At 39.4% G+C, this 20,016-nt stretch overlaps 1 protein-coding gene across 4 annotated transcripts in view; it reads left to right on the top strand.

The window, feature by feature from the left end:
* The window catches only part of Adgrb3 (adhesion G protein-coupled receptor B3), a 732,632-nt gene that overhangs the window by 330,578 nt on the left and 382,038 nt on the right, over positions 1-20,016 (top strand). For all 4 annotated transcript variants that reach the window (XM_076557962.1, XM_042265766.2, XM_076557963.1 and 1 more), the window contains one exon: positions 1,130-1,324. In XM_076557962.1, coding sequence (XP_076414077.1) covers positions 1,130-1,324 — 195 coding nt within the window. The remainder of the gene's footprint in view (positions 1-1,129; positions 1,325-20,016) is intronic.

The following is a 20,016-nucleotide window of genomic DNA, read 5'->3' as shown; positions in this document are numbered from 1 at the left end:
CTGGACTGAGTCTACCAGGTTGATCTCAGTCCTCGGGGGAGGCTTTGCTCTGGAGGAGGTGGGAATGGGAAGTGGGCTGGGGGAAAGGGGAGGGGGCCGGAGGGGGGGAGAACAAGGGAATCTGTGGCTGATATGTAGAACTGAATGGTATTGTAAAATAAAATAAAAGGAAAAAAATAATGAAATGTAACAAATACAAAAAAAAAAAAATTCTGCACTTGAAATATATTTCCCCCAATGCATTTATTGTATATTCTAATTGAAAACAGGAAGACTGTTAAGTCTGAAAAAGATACACAATGTTCACATTAGCTTTTGTATGCTGGACTGTTAACCCATTAAACTTTAGGATATATAGAATTTACTGTTTTTTTAATTAATTAATTAACTGATTTTATATCCTGACCACGGTTTCTGTTAGTTCTAAAGTAAAGAATAACCATGCCACAATCCACAGACCCAGAGAGCCTAGATAGCAAGGAGGGCTCAAGGGGGTCATTTGGATCTCCCTGGGAAAAAGAAATAGAAGAAATTCTGTAGGTGGACTGGGGGCAGGTGGGGATGGGAACGTAAGGGATCAGGCAGGGGTGGGGTAGGGGGAGATTACTGAAAGAACCAGATGGAAAGGAGGGTCATTTCAGGGTCAGGTAGAATCCTGGTACAAGGGACACTTCCAGGAATCTACAAGGATGACCCCAGATGAGACTCCCAGCAAAAGGGGATACATAGTCTGAAGTGGCCACTTCCTGTGCCCAGGCAAGACTACCAATGGAGGGATTGGGACACCAACCAACCCACCCACATAACCTTTGACCTATCATCTGTTCAGCCTATGGGATGTGCTGGGGTAAGGGTGACACACAGGTTCTCGGAGTGGCCAACAAATGACAGGTCCAGCCTGAGACCTCAAGAGTGAGCTCACCCAAGCTGACAGTGCCTTGAACGCCAGGACCCTGAGGCTGGATGACCCAGACACTTAGGATAGACTTTACTGTTTTTAAATCCTTCTAAGTACCACAAGACTGTTTTAAAGTTGACTGAACAATTTAAAAATAGTTGCTAATTGAAGAGATGGAGAGAAACAGTAATGGAGATTCTGATGTGTTTTCTGTTCTTTTGACTATAACAGATTAAAGAGCATCTTGCGAAGGGGCAGCGGATGCTGGCAGGTGATGGAATGTCCCAGGTCACCAAGACACTGTTGGATTTAACCCAGAGGAAAAATTTCTATGCCGGTGACCTTCTAGTGTCTGTGGAAATACTCAGAAATGTGACAGATACATTTAAAAGGGCAAGTTACATCCCTGCGTCTGATGGTGTCCAGGTAAGAGAGACGAAGCCAGAAGGACAAGACCAGTATAGATGTGATCATAATTTGCCCCCCACCCCCTGAGACACTGGTATACTCACCTTGGGGGCAGCTGGGCTGGAAGGAAGGAATGCTCACAGCTTCATAGGAACATCTTTACTGTGTATAATGTGGACTTTGTCAGTGACCTCAATTCTCTTAGCAATGCCACCCCTCAGTATCCTAGCCATTAAAATGCTCACATTAAAGCTCAAGGAAAGACCAAATGAGCGTATGCGTGAGGTGCTTTGAGCCCGCAGATGAAAAACATTATCGCAAATTCAAGGTGGTATCATGGATGTTTTATGCCCACATTTAATATTCCCATCTTGCCATAGGAGACTATTAACAGTGCATTAGGTATAATGAAAGCATATTAAGTGAAGCATGCAAAGAAGACACAGCATAACATTTGTTTGGGAACCTTTTATTTGAAACAGGAAAAGCATATTTAACATTGAGAACTCTTGCCTGAAAGTATAAGGCACATAAAGGATTATTTTAGATGGAAAAGTAAGAAATCCAGTAGCTCCTTGAGGCCCTTTAGCCTTGTCATGGAAGACTTTAGAGCAACATCATTTACCTCCACACCAGAGTCTAAGTACTGACCGACTTGAGTGTTGCCTTGCCATTAAAACAAAGCATGGCAAACAGCATATTTAATGCAAGGCCAGTGTGTACTTTAGATCAACTCCTTTTCTGCTATAGACTAAAATGTACTCCTGCTAGGCTGATTTCTGTATTTCTAGAAAACTGCAATTCTGCTATCTATAAAACCACTCAGTCATTAATGGAGTCAATCATTAATGACGCCAATCCTCTGATCTGTATGCAGGTGTTAATATTTCTAAGACAATCCCATAGACAAAGGAAAGCTTGTATATGTAGGAATGATCCAAGCTGGGTTTCATACCATACAACCAGTGTCTGCCACCTTAGTGGCAATAATGGAAGAGATGTTGGATAGAGAATTAACATCATTTGAGCATTCTGAACATAGGACTTTTCTTATAGAAATAGTCTAGTCATTTAAGAAATTAGGTAAGTGAGATGCATCTTTACCCCTAACCTTCTGAAAATTCCTATTAGCACTGACCTAAAAAGGTAGCACTTGAAGCCCTTGATATAAAATACAATAAAATATATTTTAAAATGAAAAATGTGAGACATGTGCTTATAGAAACATTACCATACAGTACACATTAAAGTTTCTAATTTGTTAAAAATATAAGGCGTGGAGGTTTTTAGTCCTAAAGCTCAAAGAATTAAGACTAAAGGTTTGCATTACAAACATGTTTTGATTTCTTTCTTTGTCCCTCTGCCCTATGGTCTACCTATTTATCCCTTCTTGGTCTGGAACTCACTGTGTATACCAGGCTAGCCTTAAATTCAGATGTCTGTGTGCCTCTGGGATGAAAGGTGTGTACAGACAATGCTAGAAATACATTTTTATTGAGCTACTTATTATATAGACTTTAGTCATTCAACACGTAATTTAACCAGTTGTCCCATCATGGTGTAGTCTGAATCATGATCCTTCATTACCTCCCTCTCTTCATTCCTCCACAAGTAAGCAGAGTGCTGGAACGTTAGTGTCTTCCTCCCTCCCTCACAAAGAGGTGTGTCTCTCTGTTTTATTGCCTTTACTGGTATCAAATTTTTCAGCTACCGGCAATACCCTCGATCCTCTTCTGGAATTCTCCATTTATATCTCAGCCTATTCCAGTTCGAGTTCAAAAATTGTAAACCATTTCAAAGGCCAGATTAGCAAGCCCTGCCCAGTTACATTAGAAATTAATTTTGGCTTCTCAAATAATTCAGAAAAAATGCACCTCTTTTATTCTACTTTTAGTAATCTAATATAAAATAATTTGCACATGCCCATGTCTTCTTGCTTCATTGTAAACTCAGGTTATGGCTGTGTTCAGTATCCCCTGCACTTGGTATAAACTCCAACTTGCCCTGTCTAAGGTCTCCTTGAACATTTTTTGATGGTATCATATGGCACCTCAGGTTTAATTTAATATCAATTGATTTTACCCTGAAATGTAAATGGTCATACATTCCCTGTTCTTCATTATAAATTTACCAGTTTCTAGTCAGTAATCACAAAATCATCCAGATTTCCTTCATTTTGCTTTCCTGTGGGATCTGCCTTTCAAATCCTCTCAGTCGGTCTTGATCAGTAGTCTCACTGTGGTCCTAAGCCAGCCTCTAATCATCCCAGCCTAGTTATTTCTGTGGCCTCTTCCCTTGGTCCCCCTTCACATCTTGGTCTAATTTGTACCCATGTTGCACACTGTCCTCTTATGAGTTATTCTAAAACAGCTCTTGATATGTCAACGGAACTTCCATGCTCATTGAGTGAGAATCCTTGACTTTGGTGTCTCGTACACTATGGATTCTGTTCATTACCCTCTGTGCCCATTCAGGCACAGTATAGACCATCACTTTGGTCAGATTAACCACTTACTGATTCCCAGATGTACTGCATGTCCTTGGCTCTGTGACATTATTTCCTCTGCTTTCAGAATGCCTTGACCTTGCATGTTATTCTGAGTCCAGTGGGTTTCAGAAATCCACTGCATCTTCTCCCTACATCTCATTACATCTTAGCACTAAAAGGAGAATTTTCTGGAGAAAAAAAGAAAAGCAGTTATTGGACCATAACAACACTCCAACTCATTACTCAAAATAAAATTTGGTATAGAATCTTGACTCTAGAAGGAATTCAACAAGTACTTTGAGTTAATTACAACAAAACCAACAATTAAATAATTGCCTTTGGATTGCTTTTGTCTCCTGCCCTCCCCCACTAAAATTGTGAAAAAATGGGAAAATTTCAAAGGAAAATTAAGTAAAACTGGATAAAAGGTCACATTCTTTTGAATATAGTTAGATGCAGGATGTTTTATTTGAATAGCTGGTAATTCTGACAAAAATCAGAGATTGATTTGCTGTGTTGATGAGTTTCACCATCACCTTTACAGACTTATCTTGGCTGAAAATCTATCCATGGAAATTTGCATTAATTTGAGTTTCTAAATACCATGGGGGCCTTGTGTCTCAGATTTTTATGTTTACTTGTTTAATAATTATAGTTCCTGATCAGAAAAAAATCCACAGAAATATATTTATTGAAAAATCCATAGGACTATTAACTTACCATTAAATATATTAAATATATATATTGGTTGTTGCCTTTCCTCATCAGCTCATAGGAAACTTACTGCTTTTAATGTAAGCAAGATATTTTCTCTTTGAAATTTTTAAAGTGAGTGTGTGTGTGTGTGTGTGTATGTGTGTGTGTGTGTGTGTGTGTGTGTGTGTGTGTGTGTGTGTGTGTGTGTGTTTTGCCTGCATGTATGTCTGTGAATCAAGTGTGTGTAGTGCCTGAAGAAGAGAGACAAGGGCATCTAATACTCTAGAGTTGGAATTATGACTGGTTGTAAGCCACAAAGTGTATGCTGGGAATTGAACCTGAGTCCTCTGGTAAAGCAACCAGTGAGTTTCACCACTGATACATCTCCCCATTTTGTTCACTTTTGAAACTTTTCCTTTAGGATGTGTGGCTTGACAACTTCATAAACCAGAATATTGCTTTCCTATTAAAAATAAAGTAAATAAAGTAGTATATTCCCCAGATTATTAATCTTACTTAAAAGTATCATTATTATCACGTCAACCATCCAAGTGTATGTTTTTGGAATGAATGTTCTTTTAATTATTCATGAGCAATAGTCTGCTGCCTTTACAAAGGTAAAAGCAAGCAAAATATAGAACCTATACACTTGTTAAACCTGAAAAGTATGGCACTTCTCCTTATGAAATTATGATAATTAGGACTTGACAAACTTTATAGTTTATCTTAAGGATAAATTATATTTGTCATTAATTTAAAGCAAATCAATGGCTGGATCCCTTTATCAATCCAAATTATATTAAAATAGATAGATATTTAACAAGCCACACGTTTAACCCTAAAGCAAGTCGATTCCCCTTCATTGCTGTCTATCAGCTGTTGTCTATCAATGTCTAGCATTAATATGTATGTAATATCTACCCTTCAATTTTAATGCCAAAAAATTGAAACACCACAAGAGAGAAGCATCAAAATATAACAAAGTAAATATTTTATGTGATTGTTAGTACTATAGACAAGACCTCACCATCTCAGTAAGAGGAAAAGTGGTACCTGCCAGGCATACCCTGCCCAGTCAAGTGGTATATAGAAGGACGAAGCTTCTCTTAAAAGTATGTTGTTTTTGTCTGGATATTTCCCTCTTTGGATATGACAGTCAAACTATGCTTTATCCTGGTGAAATGATGCCAACTATAATACACATGACAACTTTGTGTCTTTCTAACAAAGAGGAACTGCTGTATGTAACTGTTCCATAATGTATTGTTTTTCACTTTAAATTCCATTTTAATTAATACGATAAAAACTGAAAAATATATGTTTGTATTTCTTGGAGCAATAAGGTATAGTATCCTTTTATTTTCTGAGCCAACAGACCATCTTCCAGAAGCATTTGTCTCCTAGGTCTGTTCTTCTCCAAGCCTCTACACTTGATCCTAACTCCCAGAGTACAGTCAGTACTTGAAGCGGCATATCCTTACAATTTCCAAACTGACATTTCTTCTTCAAGGTTTGGCTCACCAATGATTTCTTCTCAAAGGACTTCTCAACAACTTCTACCTGTGATTAGAATTTTTACCACCCCTCTGGCCTTTTGAGACCTTGTGAACATCTTTTATACAGCACTCATACTTAACATTGTAGTTAGTGTTGTTATGTCTGCCCTCGGTCATAAATTGTAGTCATATTGGAGATATTGGAGATGGAGATGTCTCTGGAGCTTTACCTAACACATAAAAAGCATAGTAGACATTCGGAGTTTGTTCAAATAAATGAGTCAAGGTAATATTAGTGTTTGGGGATGTCTATGGCTTCTCATACACAAAATAAAATAGCTCAACCCAGCTGAGAGATAGAAGTGTCTCCATTTATAAATTTTTTAGTCATTGGGAAAAAAATCACACCAAGGCTCCTTCTATCTACAGAGGACTGAGTTTGCATGCCTTCCTGGTATACTTATACCAGCAAGTATAACTTCTAACAAAGTGAAAACTTGGAACAGATATGTGTATGTCCTGATTTGGCTTAATCCCGTATCCCTTTCAGTATTTCAAGGCACTTTTCTTATGGTTTTGTTATGTCATTTTCTCATCTCTAAAATGCAATATAAAGATATAACAGTATAGTTGATTTTCATTATTCTTGGAATTATATAAAACAATAGCAAACACTGAAGTGACACTGAGTCACTGGTCCCTAGCCAAACAGAGGTTTAGGTTTCTTTGAGAATCTGGTCACAATATTTTTATGAATTGATCAAATTAACATTGATTGTTGTGGCTTCCTGCTAAAAGACACCTAATTTAATTCACATTAGTGATCCATAGATATTAGTGTATCCAACACATGCTCTTCGTCTGTAAAGTACACTATATACTCCTTGTTCTTTAGATCACTAGGGAGCCCTTTATCACACAATGCTATGGCCATTTTTTTTTTTGTTTTTGTTTTTTGCGACAGGGTTTCTCTATGTAGCTTTGCGCCTTTCATGGAACTCAATTGGTAGCCCAGGCTGGCCTCAAACTCACAGAGATCCGCCTGCCTCTGCCTCCCAAGTGCTGGGATTAAAGGCGTGTGCCACCACCGCCCGGCGCTATGGCCATTTTAAGCAGTGAAATGCTCTCACTGTGTGTGGGAGTGTGTGTGGGAGGAGTATGCTTGTGCGTGTATGTGTGTGTGTGTGTGTGTGTGTGTGTGCATATGCATGTGTAGAACATAGAACTGCATAAATTATTCAAAGGGCACTTGTTCACAGCATGAGGAGTGAAAGAAAGAGTGAGGACAGCATGCCCATTTTAGACCCCAACTGGAAGTATGTGCTTTGGGCAATCAAAATTGTGCACATCTCCAAACATGTCAATGATCAACCATAACAACATTGTGTTGATTTGTGGATTACAGCTCCATTCTAGTAAGTAAATAAACTGATGTAACATTTCAAGAGGTTGTGAATAATTTAGATTGTCTATGTTTATTCTTTAGGATTGTTGTGACACCCAAAGCCAATCAGGCTAGATGCATGATTTACCACAGAGTAGGTACACTTTACTGTTTTTATTGTTAGTATTTTAATTTGCAATACAAACTTAAAAGCTGAGCCTTGCTGTCAAGCTGCTTACAAAGTCACTGGGAAAAATAGCATGACTATGGCTAGACTGTAGTCATGGAGAAAAGATATTTAAGTACAGTATGTCCCAATTTTGGAAATCTAGCAACATAAAGGTATGAACTCAGCAGTAAATAAAATATTCATGGGAGTATTAGGACTTGAGAATAAAATTTCAAGAAACACACAATTTACAAAAGCACTCAATGAATAATCAGAGTGAATGATCAAAAGCACAGCAGTAGTGTAAGCATCGAAAATCCAGGCCAAGCTTTGTTAGAAATGGGCTGCACATTGGACAGTACAGTTTCTGAAGATAGGAGGGTGAAAGCAAAGAAGAGTTTGTGCTATTAGAGTTTTTATGGTAAATCCAGTGTCCTGTCACAAGCAATCAGCTGACTATCCCCATATGCCAATTAAAAAGAATAATGCTCTGATAACAGGGGGAAGAGATTTGTACAATGTGGCTACATTGGGAAGATGAGGGAAAAAAACCTTGTGGCCCCCAGTCTGTTAGAAGGGTCGTTGATGTGAGGTTTAGATTTACAGGCCAAGATATATGCATAGTTAAGCAGAGTTGGTTAAGCTGTGGCCTGGCCTAGAAATTACCATTATCATTGTCTTGGCTCTAGAATGTCCTGCAAGGTGACTTGATAAGTTGTCAGAATTGTGTGAAGTCTCTTTCAGGCAGACACATTCCTTCTTGGATTGCACCAGGCCTCAAGCCTTTGTCTTTCCCCAGTATGGAAGGGAGTCTTAACTCTGGGATCTGTTCATCTAGTAGTCCTATAGTCAGAGGGAAGACTTAACTTCTATTTACATAGCTCCTCTCCCATCAGACAAATTACATTTAGACTTAATTCCCCATAAACGAGATTCCTAAATATTACTGTTATTCTTAGAAAAAAAGAAAAGGTTTACCAAACTAGATAACTACTAAGGAGAGGAAGAGTGTTGAGCTGACAGATAATCCCCTGGGGAGGCAATGGAGACATGGAGAGAGAAAATGGAAAGGGCTTTTAAGGACAAGGAATCAGAAAGCAGAAGAGAGAAATCTTTAATGAAAGAAATTCTCATAAGGTTATCTATTTGGGATATTGTCATTTTTTTGAGACAGGGATTCTCTGTGCAGCTTTGGCTGTTCTAGAACTCTCTCTGTAGACCAGGCTGGTCTCCAACTCAAGAAGATCCTTCTGCCTCTGCTTCCTGAGTGCTGGGATTAAAGGAGTGAGCCACCGCCTCCTGGCTTGACATTGTCTTTCTTACTTTTCCATTGTCGTGACAAAACACCTTTACCAAGGCAAGTTATAAAATAAAGCATTTAATATTGGGGCTCACAGTTCCTGGCGGTTAGAGTCGATGACTATCACGGCAGCAGGCAAGCAGACATGGTTCTGGGGCAGCAGCTGAGAGCTTACATCTCATCTACAAGCAGGAGGCAGAAGGAGTTAATTGAGAATGGTGTGGGCCTGAGAAACCCCAAAATCCACTCCCAGGGCCACACCTCCTCCAACAAGGCCATGCCTCCTAATCTTTCAAAATCAGATTCACGAGCTAGGGACCAAACATTCAAATATATGAGCCTGTGGGTACATTCTCATTTCAACCACCATGAAGAAATAAATTATTGAAAGACTCTACATACTGTGGATCATCAAATATGCCAGGATCATCAAATTCATTTGACTATAAAGGCTAGCCATTCCTCACATCATCAAATTCATTTGATTGTAAAGGCTAACCTTTCCTCATGATTTTCAGGTCCCAAATAACAAGTCTTAGTGACACTCAGTATTTTCCAGCTGATTTTTTTTTCTCCCATTTGGCTCATTCTAAGACATAATTTATAACAATAGTTAATGAAATGTTCAATTTTAAAGTAATATTCACCTTATGTTTATTACATACTGATGTTTTCTTCTCTATTTTGTTAAGAAAAAAGTAAGACAGGTCTTGATCTAGTCTTTGACATGTCAATTGTGCTTGAGAATTTTATTTAATCATTGAGATTAAATAGGAAACTCTTACCTCAGGTTTTCAACTTCTCTTTAAATCTATATCATATTCTAAAGAAATGCAGAACCCATTAATCAAAAAGATATATTGGAAAGAGAGATTCTGATTTAAATGAAATCCAACATCTTCATTGTTACCAGGCCTTGGGGTTCCTACTAGAAGACTGGTAGAGGAGATGGTGTTATTCTAGTATGGGTTTGAAGACGTTTTATTCATGTATGGGCTTGAAGAACTGGGAGGGACTATTTGCCTCACAGAAAGCCTTTCTCCTTTTCAAAAAGAGGTAAGCACCTTAGAACTTTCTAAGATGTAATGGGGAGAAGGTTCCAGTGTGTGGAAAGTTGATTCCCTTGTTTGGAATTCTTCACTGCTCTCTAAATTCTTTGAATTGTTGGCCAGGGTCTTCCTCTATCTTTTTCTTTGGAATTCCCCTCCAGGCTCCACCTTTCTGATCCTTGCTCACATACTAATATGGCAAGTGAAAAGGAGATAGGCAGGAGGAAGGGAGTACCACACTGAATGTCTCCTAAGAATTTAAAGCACCATATGGAAGGAGTAGGTTGTACCAGATAACTATGAAAAATGGAGGGAGAGGAATTGGCAGGGCAAATTTTATAATACATTTTAAAGCTCAGTAAAGAAATGGCTATTCTGTCTTGATAATGCATGACTTCTTTTTATAAGTTAAACTTTTCATTATTTTCTGTAATTTTTAGCCTCTTCTGTTACATGGGCATGGAGAGAACTGATGAGCAATCATATATGGGGGAGGTTGTCTGATGCGAATAAGTACATTATCTCATTAAGGTGATAATGATTTCACCCACTGCCTTCCCATGTCTTCAGATGAATCCACCTCTGGAGGAATGGTCTCTGGGAGATTGGTAAACCCAGCTGAATTAACCCTCAAGGGACAAGACAATAGAATATTCTAGTCTTTGCAGCAGATCAGAATGTCATGTATCTGTAGCCAGAAGTTTTCTCTGGTCCTACCAAGCCCCTGCAGTCCCATGGTCCACTTATGAAATAATCACACAGAGGCTTAATATTATTTATAACTGCTTGGCCATTAGCTCAGGCTTATTACTGACTAGCTCTTACACTTAAATTAATCCATAATTCTTATTTATGTTTAGATGCATGTTTTGGTACCTTTGCTCAGTTCTGCCTTACCTTGCTTCCTCTGTGTTTGGCTGGCAACTCAGTACTTCCTTTTCCTAGAATTCCTTTAGTCTGTTCACCTTGCCTATACTTCCTGCCTGGCTATTGGCCAATCAGTGTTTTATTAAACCAGTGTACAAGAGCATTATCCCACAGCATTTCCCCTTTTCTGTCTAAACAAAAAGGAAGGTTTTAGTTTTAACATAGTAAAATTACATATAATAGAATAGTTATCAAGCAAGAGTTACAGTTACAATATCTAGTCTATTTGTATTTGGCAAAATTAAAGAAAATATTCTATCTTATATTTGTGAGTCTAAAGTTTCATATCTAATTTATCATTTATCATAACTAAACTAAATTATAACTATCTAGTCTTTAACTACATCAAAGACCACAGAAGGATATAATATTACCTAAGCAAACAGGAAGAGCATTGTAAGCAACTTCTAAAAATCTAGATTGACAGAGACAGCTGCCTGCCTGGACAGTCACCAGAAGTTCCTGTGCAATGTTGGGGCATTCTTCTTCAGCCTACAGGCCTACAGTCTCTCACTTGCTTCTCTCTGTGTCCTGTAGAATGTCTGGCAGTTTCTTCTGCAAATCAGGAACCTGAAGGACCATCTCACCTTGCAAAGTTCTGTGGTCACCTTCCTATGGGTCCTACATGCCCAGTTTATATAACAATCTGTCAAAAGGCAAGGACCTTTTTCCCCCCCAGTGGCTAACTTTTGCCACAAAGAAAGCAAACTCCATAATGAGTTTCTTCAATGCCCATTATCTTCTCTCAAGAAGATTGGTGCTGCCAGGAGCAGACATGTCTCAATCTCAAAAAAGTCAAAGTTCTTAAAATGTTTTAAATGCCAAATTCTGTAGGTCTTTGAAGTGTTTGAAGATTACCTACCTAAATGAATTACATCTATGAATAACTAGAAAACTTAACATGACTTTAAGTTTGACTATCATAGAAGACTAATTATTCTGTATTTCTTTTTTGTTGTTGTTGCTTTTTGGTTTTGGTTTTTGAAGACAGGGTTTCTCTGTGTAGTTTTGGTGCCTGTCCTAGATCTCACTCTGTAGACCAGGCTTACCTCAGACTCACAGAGATCTGCCTGCCTCTGCCTCCCGAGTGCTGGGATTAAAGGTGTGTGCCACCACAGCCTAGCAATCTGTATTTCTTAATTATTATTATAATTTCAAATGAGTTGCACAAATAAAATGCTTTAAACAAAAGTAGAAATATACATACAGTATAACAAAATTAACTTTAAATTTGTATCAATAAACTAAAATCTATAGCAATGTAAAACAATTTTAAACAAGTTGTTGCTCTTTAAAAGTAGATTCAATAATCTACCCTTTCATCCTATCATATCTATATCCTATATTTCTATATTATATCCCTCTTTCTTCTTTTAGAAAGAATTGACTATAACCAATAACAATTTATAACCAACAACCTAAACAAAGACCAACATCCATAGTTCATTTCTTTGGGAATGTAGGTGTAATTTTCTAGGCTAATTCCTGTTGATAGAGGGTGCTGTATTCTTATGGGGATCCTGAGAAAATTAATAACTATGGTCACGCCCTGAGGAATAGTCTGTGATGCTGTATTCTCTTAACCAGTTGCCTTGAAGCTGTTCTGGATGTTGGATCATCTGGAGACCTCTCAGAGGTCTTCCTTGATCAAACCATATTAACCTAGAAGCAATCCACAGGTTCTCATCAACAGGACAAAAATCAGAACCTTTTTTCCAAAGCAAAGTATCCTTAGACAAAACTTTTGAAATCAAAATATCTTTAAAATATACATGTTGATTTAACTTGGCAGGTTTTACAATCAAATGTCTCTCTGCCGTTAAAAATCCCAAAGAGATTATAATCCAAACTTTCCATGTGATTTCCATTTCTACATGGCTTATGTTTATATTACTTTTACTTTCTCTTTAAAGACTTTATTTTTTAAAACTTTCTATTTATTTATACAACTATCTATATGCCCTTTCCTCTCTCTTCCAAGTCTATGTACATCTTCACACACATTGTAAACTGTTTAGGGTTTATTCCATCTGAATCTCTCTTATTGTGAATCTGTTGCTTTACTCTGCAGTGGCTAGTGCTGAAGCAGCAGCCTTGGCTACTGACTCGACACATATCAGCTTTTCAACATGGCAGAGGTAATTCACCTCCAGCTAGCCCTGGGAGACATGCTCTCCACCAACTCTGGGAGGCAGTGGGTCCATGCCTCCATCCAGCAGCATGTAGCCCAGAAACTTTTTTTTTTTTTTGGTCTGTACTAGCAAAAGCTAAATCTTCCATGCAATGCACTGTGAAGCTTGGAGACTCCTCTGTGTACCATGGCAGAAATCCACCATGCTGCAGGTCAAGCCTGCACACTGCAGAACCACCATAGAGTAACTTAAGCTGGCAAGCTGTGGCTGGCCTGAGAGACACATTAGGAAGCTGCTTTTAGCTCCATTTTAGATCTTTCTTTTAAAGCTTTCTCGGGTTTTAGGTAGATACTATTGCCCCACATTGGGTGCCATAATGTAGCCGGAAATTTTCTTTGATCCTGCCAAGCCCCAACAGTCCCATGGCCCACTTATAAAATAATCACACAGAGGCTTAGTATTATTTATAACTGCTTGGCCATTAGCTCAGGCTTATTACTGACTAGCTCTTACACTTAAATTAACCCATAATTCTTATCTATGTTTAGCCATGTGACTTGATACCTTTTCTCAGTTCTGCTTTGTCATCTTGCTTCCTCTGTGTCTGGCTGGCAACTCCAGACCCAACATTCCTTTGGTCTGCTTGCTGCACCTATACTTGCTGCCTGGCTACTGGCCAATCAGTGTTTTATTAAATCATTTATACAAAAGTATTATCCCACCTCATATATATCTACCCAGGGACAGGGGAGTTTATATATTTTTTAACAGAAGGTAGTAGCTTTGTTTTAATGAGCCTCAACTGGATCCTGGAATTTCCACCTTTTTATATGATAATTGGAATCTTAAGAGGATGTTGTGGCATGTCCCTTTCTAGTATTATGAGAGAAACCTATAGGAGGAGAGGTCCAGTGGTGACCATGAAAGAGGAATCTATCCTGCAATGCCTGTAACTCTAGTAATACCTGTCCCTGCTAGCTGGGAGGAAGAAACAAGCTCCCAAGGGCAAAGAATACAGCAGTTATGTGGGAGAGGAAAGAAGGCAGAGGAATGTTGACCCTATACAGTACAATCTATTAGCTAGTCCATAACAAGTAACTATTGAAGTAATTATATTTATATTAATTTTTTAAATAAATTGAATTCATTATGACTTTTTATATACGCACGTAACATATATCATCCATGTTTTCATTTCCATTTTTTCTCCTCTCTCCCTTGTCCCCTTCCTTTTTCTAAAGAGCCCCTTTTTAGTTTTATCTATTATAAGAAATCTAGTCTAGATTTCATATGAGTTCTGTCTTTCCAAATCTGGCTTATTTTGCTTAATATAGTGATCTCCAGTTCCATCCATTTTCTTAAAAATGATGTGATTTCATTTTTTAAATTCTTTTTATTAAGAATTTTTTAAAATTCATTTTGTACACCAATCAAAGATCCCCCTCTGCTGGGTGGCGGTGGTGCATGCCTTTAATCCCAGCACTTGGGAGGCAGAAGCAGGTGGATCTCTGTGAGTTCGAGGCCAGCCTGGTCTACAATGTGAGTTCCACGATAGCCAGGACTGTTACAGAGAGAAACCCTGTTTCAGAAAAAAAAAAAAAAAAAGATCCCCCTCTTCCCTCCTCCCGCCCTCCAGCCTCCTCCCCAACCCAGCCCATATTCCCCTCTACAAGAAGGCAAGGCCTCCCATGAGGAGGCACATCAAGTAGAGGCAAGTCCAAGCCCTTGCCCCTGCCTCAAGTCTGCATGAGGTGTCCCATTATAGGTAGTGGGCTCCAATAAGCCCCCTCATGCACCAGAGATGGATTCTGATTCTACTGCCAGGGAGCCCCCCAAGCAGATCAAGCTACACAATTTCCTCACCATGCAAAGGGCCTAGTTCAGTCCCATGCAGGCTCCACAGCCATTGGTCCAACTTTCATGAGTTTCCACTAGTCTGCTTTGGTCATTTCTGCAGGTTTTCCCATCATGATCCTAATGCACTTGTTCATAGAATCCCTCCTCTCTCTCCTACTGGACTCCTGGAGCTCTGCCTGGTGTTTAGCTGTGGATCTCTGTATCTGCCTCCATCAGTCATTGGAGAAAAAACTCTGTGCTGACTGTTAGAGTATTCACCAATCTGATCACTGGGGCAAGCCAATTCAGTTCAGGAACCCTTTCCACTATTTCTAGTAGTCCAAGCTGGGGTCATCCTTGGGAATTCCTGGTAACTTCCCTAGCACTGGGTTTTTCTCTATATCTCCCTCTATCATGTTATCTCTCTCATTGCTTTCCCACTCCATCCCTGTTCCAGCTCAACCATCACATTCCCTTATGTTCTCATCCCCCATCTCCTACCCTGCATTGCCCACCCCTCACCCCCAGTTCACTCATGGAAATCTCATCTATTTCCCCTTCCCAGGGTGATCCATGTGTCACTCTTTGGGTCTTTCTTGTTAGCTAGCTTCCCTAGAGTGGGTTGTTGTCTGGTTATCCTTTGCTTTACTTCTAGTATCCACTTACGAGTGGGTACATACCATGTTTGTCCTTCTGAGTCTGGGTTAACTCACTCAGGATGATATTTTCTAGTTCCATCCATTTGCCTGCAAATTTCATGATGTCATTGTTTTTCTCTGCTGAGTAGTATTCCATTGTGTATATGTACCACATTTTCTTAATCCATTTTTCAGTTGAGGGGCATCTAGGTTGTTTCCAGGTTCTGCCTATTATGAATAATGCTGCTATAAACATAGTTGAGCAAATGTCCATTGGTATGATTGAGCATTCTTTGAGTATGTGCAAGAGTGGTATAGCTCAGTCTTGAGGAAGATTGATTCCCACTTTTCTGAGAAACCACCACACTGATTCCCAAAGTAGCTGTACAAGTTTGCACTCCCACCAACAGTGTAGGAGTGTTCCCCTTGTTCCACATTCTCTCCAACATAAGCTGTCTTCAGTACTTTTGATCTTAGCCATCCTGACAGGTGTTAGATGGTATCTCAGAGCTGTTTTGATTTCATTTTTAAAATTGCTTATCTAAGGTATGTGTGTAACTGTGTGTGTCTGTGTATCTGTGGTCTATGTATGTATCTGAATGTTATTGCATGTATGTGGAGGACAATGGAAAACTTGTAGGAATTGGTTCACACCTCTCAGCTTGTAGATCCTGTGGATCAAACTTGGTCTTTCATGTGTTGGTGGCAAGTGTCTTTACTGTCTCAGCTATCTTGCTATCTCAATTTCTTTCTCCTTTGTGTCTAAATAATTATTTAGGTTGAGGATTTTTTTTAAAGTACAATGAAACTTGTCATAATTTTGTTCTTTCAGAATCTCCCATTATTTTACTAAAAGTTAGGTTAATATTGAAATTTATATGTTTTCCACTTACTCTCAAAGTTTGTTTTTCTGTTTTTATTTTAATTATTATTGAATGCTGTATTTATTTGGTAGGGCTACCAGAACATAATAGTCCACAAATGTATCTAGGTTTGGAGGAAGGAGTTGAGCAAAGATTTTGTTTCATGAATGTTTTTGGCTTGTAAATGGCAGCCTCCAATCACCATCTTTTTATTTTATTAAGAAAATTTTTATTCATTTTACATGCCAACCACAGATCCAACTGCTTCCCTTCACCTGCCTTCCCCCCAAAACCAACCTGCCCTTCCTTCCTTTGAAAAGATATAAGACCTCTCATGGAGAGTCAGCAAAGCCTGGTACATTCAGTTGAGACAGGTTCGAACCCCTCCCCCTGCATCAAGGCTGTGCAAGTTGTCCCACCATAGGTCATGGGCTCTAAAAAGCCAGCTCATGCACCAGGGATAGATCCTGATCCTACTACCAGAGGGTCCTTAAACAGACCAACCTACACAAATGTCTCTCTCGCTTGTGCAGAGGGCCTAGTCCCGTCCCATGCAAGCTCAACAGCTGTTGGTCTGAAGTTTCTTAGTTCCCACTAGCTTGGTTTGTTTGTCTAGGTTTCCCCATTATGATCTTGATGTCCCTTGCTCATAGAACCCCTCTTCCCTCTCTTCGACTAGACTCCTGGAGCTTGGCCTGGTGTTTGGCTGTGGATATCTACATCTGCTTCCATTACTTATTGGATGAAGGCTCTATGATGACAGTTAGGGTATTCACTGATATGGTTGTAGGGTAAGCCAGTTCAGGCACCCTCTCCACTATTGCTAGTAGTCTAAGCTGGGGTCATCCTTGTGGATTTCTGGGAAGTTCCCTGGAACCAGGTTTCTCCCCATCCCCATGGTGTCTCCCTCTATCAAGATATCTCTTTTATTGCTTTCCCCCTCCATCCCTGTTCCAGCCCAACCATCCCATTCCCTTATGTTCTCATTTCCCATCCCCTACCCTCTATTACTTCACTCACTGCCAGGCTGCTCAGGAGATCTCATCTATTTCCTCTTCCCAGGGTGATCCATGCATCCCTCTTGGGGTTCTCCTTGTTGACTAGCTTCTCTGGAGCTGTGGGTTGTAGTCTGGTTATCAGACTACACCTAGTATCCACTTATGAGTGAGTACATACCATGTTTGTCCTTCTGAGTCTGGGTTAACTCACTCAGGATGATATTTTCTAGTTCCATCCATTTGCCTGCAAATTTCATGATGTCATTGCTTTTTGCTGCTGAGTAGAACTCCATTGTGTATATGTAGGACATTTTCTTTATCCATTCTTCAGTTGAGGGACATCTAGGTTGTTTCCAGGTTCTGCCTGTTATGAATAATGCTGCTATGAACATAGTTTAGCAAGTGTCCTTGTGGTCTGATTGAGCATTCTTTGGGTATATGCCCAAGAGTGGTACCATTGGTTCTTGAGGTAGATTGATCCCCAATTTTCTGAGAAACTGCTGTACTAAATTCCAAAGTGACTGTATGAGATTGCACTCCCACCAACAGTGTAGGAGTGTTCTTCTTACTCCATATTCTCTCCAACATGAGCTGACATCAGTGTTTTTGTCTATCAGCATCTTTTAATGGTTCTTATTTTTTTCTCTGCACATGCATCTTGGTATGTCTGTGTTCCTACTCTTTTTGTATAGAGATACTGATTAGACTGGACTGGGATCTACAGTAAGTACTCTATTTTTTTTTATTTTTATTGGAGTCCCTCTTTAATAGAAATATTTCTAAATAATCTCACACATGAGCATCAAGTGTTAGGGCTTCAACATATAAAGCAGAAGGAAAAGGTGCAATTCACCCCAGAGAAGGGGATCATGAAAACCTCTGACCATTGTGCTTTAGTGAGAGCTGTATGCCAGGCAGCTTCACCTACGGCAAGTTGTACATAGGCTGCGTGTAGACGAATTTCTAGATGATCTTATTAAATTAAAAGTGTGGAGCCAAATATAGGGGTGAAAGCCTTAGAGAGATCAGGGAAATAGGGGGAGCCACCATCAAACCTTACCTCACCAACTCTGCATCTTCCAAATGCGAGGTACTTTCTGTCTACCCATGTCTTTATGTGCCTTGCTTTTCTGCCCTCTCATTGGCTTTTAGCCCAGCTACCTCACTTCCTTATCACTGTCTGTCTGTACAGACCTCTAGGTCTCTATGGTTGGTACTGGGATTAAAGGCTTGTGTCACCAGGCTTGGGTCTATTCCCTAGTATGGCCTTGAACACACCAAGACGCTGCACCCTGCCTGCTAAGTGATTGGATTAAGGGTGTGTGCTGCCTGACTTTGTTTACTTAAAATATCTGGTCTTTCCCCCTGATCTCCAGGCAAGCTTTATTTATCAAAGCACAAATAAAACATCACCACATTTCAACACAAATAAAATATCACCACACCTGCTTGTAGTCTCTTGTGGGTCACCTGTGATGTGTGCCCATTTTTCTTACAATGCTGGCCCTCAAGGGTCTTGGTCATGTCCATCCAAATTTGGGTGACCATTCTTCACTTTGCTCTCTTAGGTTATAGGAAGAGAGGGGTCAATTTGATAAAGAGGCACTGTGTCAAATTGTCCCCAAGCAAGGGGTTCGTTAACATGGCAGCAGCTAGATGATAGATCTGAAGCAGAGATTCAGCACAATGAAAGAAATCACGATGTCATCTTTTTAAAGTTTTTTTTTTTTTTTTTTTTTTTTTTTATGGTAAGGGAAGTCTTGTTCCAAGAGGAATTAGGTTTGTGACCTAAGCTACATGACAGAGGTGGGTGAATGCAGTATACATGACTTAGACCATGTGACGGGGGCCATTCTTTCTCTGAGTAGGAAAATAAGGCTTGGTTAATGGTGACTCATAGTATTCGACAGTAGTCAGGCTGTGGCTGACAGTTCAGAGGCCACAAACTTGGGAACATTCTTTCATTGCTTGCAGCCTTCTTTGTTTAGGTCTTGATTAACTCGGGGACCTTAGTTCTCTAACATTTCCAGCCTTTATGTTTATATAAAAGAAAGATGTGAGATTAGAAGTCAGAGATGTCAAAAATCTCTCTTTGGTGGCTTCCTGTTAAATTAGAACATTGTGGTATTGGGATATCTCTTCCCTCAGTGGTGACTAGTCAAAAGGTTGCCTTTGAGTCACAGTCTGATACATGAATTTAAGAATCCATTTACAGACAAGAAAGAACCGGTATTAAGTAGATGAATTAAGGATAGAAATGGCATTTGTTAGAGAAAGGAATATCTACAAGACCCAAGATTTTGCTTGTATTGGCTTTTGATATTTCATTGGACCTTTACTGATTTAAATGAATGAACTGGACCCTTTATAATATATGTTAAAGAGTATTTAAAAGGCTTGTCAAAGATATTCTTAAAAGTTAACCTCAGTTGTGCAATTAAGTACCTTTAGACTTCCTGCCAAGCAAATAGATCTGCAGAGATTAGCAGACAAAAGCCACCTTTGCTGTGCACACAGAGCAGGAACTCGGTTAAATATGTGAACAGCAGTGTAATCCAGAGAAATAAAGTTCTACTTGTAGCCGATTTGTGATTAGAGACAGTTTTAGCTACTGGATCCACTCTTACTGTTATTTTTCTTTTGCAAGGGTCAGAGCCCCCTAGTGGCAGAGAGCTAGAAAGCCTAATCTGGTGTGTTTACCTCCAAGATTCCAAGTCTACTCCATGGCTGCCTG

This window comes from Peromyscus maniculatus, chromosome 21 (genome assembly GCF_049852395.1).
Source record: "Peromyscus maniculatus bairdii isolate BWxNUB_F1_BW_parent chromosome 21, HU_Pman_BW_mat_3.1, whole genome shotgun sequence".
Lineage (NCBI taxonomy): Eukaryota > Metazoa > Chordata > Mammalia > Rodentia > Cricetidae > Peromyscus > Peromyscus maniculatus.
The sequence above is the reverse complement of the archived record's forward strand: the minus strand, read 5'-3'. Positions and strand labels throughout refer to the sequence as shown.